The 6,000-nt window shown below is 55.2% G+C and overlaps 1 protein-coding gene across 1 annotated transcript; it reads left to right on the top strand.

The window, feature by feature from the left end:
• The first annotated feature begins 1,075 nt into the window (after nucleotides 1-1,075).
• LOC123091131 (LOB domain-containing protein 39) lies at nucleotides 1,076-2,962 on the top strand. Its single transcript, XM_044512534.1, has 2 exons — nucleotides 1,076-1,510; nucleotides 2,299-2,962. Exons 1-2 carry the CDS (start codon nucleotides 1,327-1,329, stop codon nucleotides 2,805-2,807), a joined length of 693 nt encoding a protein of 230 aa, XP_044368469.1. The 5' UTR covers nucleotides 1,076-1,326; the 3' UTR covers nucleotides 2,808-2,962.
• Nucleotides 2,963-6,000: the final 3,038 nt, after the last annotated feature.

Below are 6,000 nucleotides of genomic sequence, written 5' to 3'. Positions count from 1 at the left end.
GTACTTCCTCCGTTCGGAATTACTTGTCGCGAAAACGGATGTATCTAAACGTATTTTAGTTCTAGATACATCCATTTCCGAGACAAGTAATTCGAAACGGAGGGAGTAAGATCAAGAAAAGGATCCGAAGGCAAACTTATGTGGCGGCATTATACACAACGAGGGCCATTTTTTTTAGAGCCGGGATCTAAGCCTTGGTTGGTAGCCCCACTCCACGAAGTCTTTACAACCGTGCTAGAGAGTGCATGTCTATTTTTCAGCCTTTTGCAACTAAGAAATACTCTAGAACAAAATTGGGTGTCAAGACTATTTGATATCCGAGACAACAATGCGTAGGTAGACTATGTAGGCAAATTATGAGCGGTACATTGATTAATGCATAAAAACCTTATACTCCCTCCAATCGTATTAATTGTCAATAACCTAGTAGTCCATCCATCCAGAAATACTCGTCGGAGAACTGAAATCGAGACGGAGGGAGTATAACTTTAGTAGAGGGAGGACTTAAGATATTCCCTCTGTTCATTTTTATAAGACCTCGAAGAGATTTTAGACAATGTGCAAAACATCCTATTTTGAGATGTCGGAAACGACTTACGAAAGTGAACGGAGGGAGTACTTTTTTTTGGTTCAGTTGGCAAATTGCTTCCTTGGCTCAGAAATACAAACAATAATTATACTATTTAGAAAAAAGTACAGACACTAATTTGATAGTCCAATTCAAGTTTTGGCCACATCTTTCTGAGCGAATTAATATGCATCTTTTTGAGAGTTGCACAAATACACGTTTAGCGCAGTGAAGTAGGGTGGGTCATAGTCCTCGATCGCACCCGAGGACGAAGGACTACAGTTTGAGCATGTGGGCACAGGGCTAGCAAAGCGGTGGGCGCGCGTAGAAGATCCCGTGGAAGCAAAGACTAGTGCGGACCGAGGCCATCGCGGCAACACGGGGGCGCCAACCGCCCAATGTCATCGGAACCCCCAGCACCAACCAAATATTTCTCCTCCTCGAGCCCGCGGCCCCCAGCCACTTGGGCGCATACATATTTCCATTTCCACGGGCCGGAAGCATCACCCCCTCCTCTATATAAGCGCCCCGGCAGTGTCCGCTCTCCTCTGCTACTCCCTACCACTCCTCCCCGCCGCATATCGACATCGACCGACGTCCAGTTTAGTAGCAAGATCTACACCGCGGACTCCGCCAGCTCAATCACCGCGCACCTCCGGCGTACGGCGGCAGATAAGGTGGCCGACTGTCCAGGGAGCCGAGGATTCGTCTATCGATCGACCGAGTGCCCCGCCGTTGGTTGATCCGTTAGGTGAGAGATGAGCTGCAACGGGTGCCGCGTGCTGCGCAAGGGGTGCAGCGACGCCTGCGTGCTGCGGCCCAGCATCGAGTGGATCGACGGCGCCCAGCCGCAGGCCAACGCCACCGTCTTCGTCGCCAAGTTCTTCGGCCGTGCCGGCCTCGTCGCCTCCCTCGCCGCCGTCCCGCTCCACCACCGCCCAGGTACTTACCATCTCGCTACCTTCAAGCGACGCGAGCGCCGGCCGGCCGGCGTTGCAATTGTTCATCTAGTGGTAGATAGATAGATTTTTTAGAAGGGCAGATGGGCTGTCAAGAATGCGGAAAACACAAAACAGCTCTTCAAGCTACGCGAGGGCCGGCCGGCGTTGTCGATCACAGTCGTGATTAGTTTAGTGCACTACAGTACAATCTTATCTTATCTTACCTCTGCTAGCTATAGCTTTTACTACCTCGGTGATCAGTACAACCTAGCTAGCTAGCGTGCGGCCACCTGTGCGAAAAGTTAAAAACCCATCGCCTTGGTTTTGTCTCGATGAACAATGTTACCCAGGCAGCCAGGCTACAGCTTAGACATGACCTATCTATGAAGGCAGTGTTTTAATTATTTTAAGCATTCTTTTGGACGGTACGCGGCCTTCCGACGCGCCCATGGGTCAGACTGGCTAGGTAGCTCGCTAAAGCAGAGAATCTTTTTAGCCACGCTCCCAATTGCACTTTGCCAAACACAATCCTTAATTAAAGAGTGCTGAGAGATATGCTAATTAATCATGACGATTGCCCTCCGACCTCTGTCGAGAGGTCAATTCATATCTTTTGCCCCTTCGGCGCTGAATAATCCACCCATGCATTCCTACTCTGCCAAGTAGTAGAACACTCGTATAGTCCGGACAACATTTCAGGATTTCTAGAATCTTCTGTTGATTAACAATAATAATTAACATAATTATATGTTAGGATTGGGTGATTAACATGTCGTCTTACTGGTGCAGCCTTGTTCCGGTCGCTTCTGTACGAGGCGTGTGGCCGGACGATCAACCCGGTGAGCGGCGCCATCGGGCTCATGTGGACCAGCAACTGGGACCTCTGCCAGGCCGCCGCCGACGCCGTGCTGCGCGGCGACTCCCTGCGCTCGCTCTCCGCCGTGCCCGCCGCCTTCACGGAACGCGACATGGCCGGCCTCTACGGCAACGTCGGCACAAACACCGGCAGCTCCTCCTCCCTCCACTCCTCGCCGGAGAACTCCACGTCCGCGCCCGCCAGGAAGCGGAGCAAGAACAACCCTGGCTGCGGCGCCGCAGGAGGGCAGCAGGTGAAGCTGCCGGGGCCGGTGCTGCCGTCGTGCGATCTGGACCTCTGCCTGACGCCCTTGTCGTCGCCGCTGGCCGGCGGGAGGCGAGGCGGCGCGTCAGACGAGTACTCCACCACGACGTGCTGCGAGGACGCCAGCGGCGACGCGGCGGAGGCCGGGGCGCCCCCGCTGCTGAACCTCTTCAACTGAGAACCTGAGTGTAAACTGTAATTGTGCAGTTCGTGTGTGTGTGTGTGGGTGGTGATTAATTAGTTGCATCGGTGTTAGTCAATGAAGTTTTTTGGGACGTGCAACTTGGTTTACAAAAATGTTCGATCCATGTTCTAGCGCTCTTATCTTTTGCACGAGTCAGCTAACAAATCGTTTCTCTAGTTCTAAAACAAAGATGAAGTGATCCGTGGTGAGATACGCATATAGGAGTATCATGTTGTGCATGCTTGCCGTGAAGTGCAGGCATGGCTGACAGAGGGTGCGGTCTTTGGAAGGCGATGCTCGACGGCATCGCTGGATAGCGATCTTCAATGGCCACCCGACCTGGTTAGCGCATATACAGATAGCAAATCCAGACCCTCAAACGCCCGTGAAAGTGTCTCTACATGTCCGCGGGCGCTTACGGGTCACGCCCTATTTGTTGGCTTCCATACCCGCGTCTATCATATCCGAAACTTTAAAACAATATAATCCATGCAACACTACATAAAAAACGGCCAACACACGGAGTTCATCGGATCAACATTTCATCGCCGGACAAAAGAAGTATAGTTCATCGGAGTTCAACGACAAATCCATTCTACAAATAACTTAAAACATAATTGAAATATAAACAGAACAGGCAAGGACGGTGGAAATCACCATTCACTCACTGTCCCCTTCCCCTTCTGGCCGTCGATGCGGTCGTGCCCTTCCTCCGTGTAGGCCGGCGTGTGGTGGTGCGTCGTCGTCGGAGCTGGAGGTCGAGCCGTCCGTCATGTCGGAGTCCGAGCTACAGCTTCGGCCCGACAGCCTGCGAAGCAGGCGGTCCTGCTCCTTCGCATGGCGGGACGCCTTCGCTTTCGCTGCCGCCTCCTTGCTTGCCTCGTGCTCCGATAACTTGATGGCGAGTCGGAGTGCCTTGGCATTCTTGCGCTGGAGGACCATCACGACAGCACGATATCGGGATCGGCCGGCGCGCTCGCGCATGCCTGGCGTGCGGTCAGCGCCTCTGCCGCCGTCACCCTCTCCCTTGCCCTCTGCCGCTCGCGGCGGGCATCTCGTGCCCCGGACTCGGGCATCCTCATGCGCGCCGGCACCTGCGCGGGCACAAGGACCCAGCGGTGGTCGGGTACCACTTCCGGAACAGAAGGTGTTGGTTGCCAGCGTACCTGAAGGACGGGAGCGGAGTGGCCGGAGCTGCGCGCTAGGCCGGATGGGCCGGCGACGGTGCCAGCATTGTATCGACGGGCGGCGGGCGCTGAGGAAGAAAATCATTTGCTGTCGGGGCCGCCTTGCTCGAGCAGTGACCGCCTCTAAGGTGATGCAGAGGGCCACCTCCCCCACATCGATGCTCAAGCCGTCGGATTCACCACCGGAGCCACTGCTGCTTCAGTCGCTGGTCATTGGATCAGACGGGAGGGGATCGAAAGTGGAGTGGACGAAGATTGGAGTGAAGTTGAGTTCAGATTGACCGGTCTCTAAGCTTTTCCACATGGGGGTATTTGTGGTGCACATGTGGGCCACGCTTGGCCAAGCCGACGTGACGGGCGTGCCCGGACCGTCTCATATCTACACCATATTTGGACTGGATCTAAGAGGCGCCGGACGGCACAAGCGTTTGAGAACGGTTTAAGGCGCTCGTCTGGGTCGGTTTTTCCCGCCCGGGCGTTTATGGACGCTTTGGGGTGCCGTGCTATAGATGCTCCTAGGGCACTGGAGATGAGGACGTCGTTGCATGGTTTTGGGCCGCCATAACCTTGATATGTAGCGGCATGGGTGATTTACCTGCGGTTTTTATAGGGGGTCTTCATGTCTGGTTTGGGGCGGCATGCGTGGCAACACTATCGGAGTGTAAGAATAATGTCACGTTTTCTATGTTTCGTTGGTGTGCTTGACCAGCGGTAGAAAGCGCGTGGAGTTCAGTCTTTCAGGATCTGGTCAGTTTTGGTTTCCGGTGAATCCGTGTGAACTTGACCGACTTTCATGGTCTTCGGAATTTCTACATGCCTTTTTGATGTTTTCTTTTTCAGAGCGGCGATTTGCTTCGTAGATTGTGATTGCATGTGTCCCTTGGTTTGCATCGTTGACTTCTCGACGGTTGCTTCTATAAGCTCCCGAGTTAAAATAAGTTTTCTCCATGGAGAAAGAAACACAGAGGCGGCATTGATCTATGCTCATGACGCTTCATCAATGGATTCAGGAGGAAGAAGACTTCATGTCGGAGTAATGGGTCACGGGTAGGCTAACCCGAGCCCCTGAACCTTTCAAGACATCGGGGCGGACTGCGCCCCTCAAGACCCCATGATAAGGAGCTGCCTTCGGGAAGTCGGCGGCAAGGCCGCCGACTGCCCCTCAGGGCCGAATCCCAGGGACAACTTCGAGATAAGCCGACTCCTAACAGACGGCTTCCAGAGAAGCCGGCTATGGGGAGTCGGCCCGCGACTCCAACCACCTCCTGCCTTCGCCACGATGGACGGGACGGGGTACGGTCACCGCGTGGCCGTCCCTGCCCCGCTTACGAAGGGCTGGCATGGCTACAGTGCGCCGTATCACTGGAGATCTCCATCCGGTGCGGCACTGTTGCCATGCCTGCCCTGACCTCAGCCCCCGTGGGCGGCGCACTGTGCCCACGACGGCCTGCCTGTACGGCCCAGAGACGGCGGGTCCCGCCCGACAGTGGGGTTACAGAAGACGGCAAGAGCGCCACAAGACGGACCCGTTGGGAGTCGGCCCCCGGGAGTCGGCCAGCCCCTCCCACGGGCCCCGCACGCCATTAACCAGACAAGACGGGGAATGGCCACAGTGATCGTCCGCCAGGCGATGGCACTGTTGCCATGACCCCATGACCAAGCCAGCGTCATTAGAAGCACGTCTACAGTAATCCACAGCCAGCACGACCCGCCCGTGGCGGACAGGGCCTGACGGCTCCGTACCAGGCCTGTCGGTGGGGCCCGCCAATCGGTGGGCCCCAGCAGTTGACGGAGAAGACGGCGGCCTGAAAGACAGACGGCTGGGACCCGCACCCAGACGGATTACCATTGTATCCCCGGGGGGCCTATATAAGCCCCCCGGGGCACCCATGCAAGGGGGATCGCTTCTTTAGCACTAGACCAGATCATATAAGAAGAAGGGAGCTAGCCTTGCCTTCTCCTACCTCCAGGAAACAGCTCAAGGAGCAGCCTTGTACTCA

Source organism: Triticum aestivum, chromosome 4B (assembly GCF_018294505.1).
Source record: "Triticum aestivum cultivar Chinese Spring chromosome 4B, IWGSC CS RefSeq v2.1, whole genome shotgun sequence".
Classification (NCBI taxonomy): domain Eukaryota; kingdom Viridiplantae; phylum Streptophyta; class Magnoliopsida; order Poales; family Poaceae; genus Triticum; species Triticum aestivum.
This window is presented reverse-complemented; position numbering and strand designations above follow the sequence as displayed.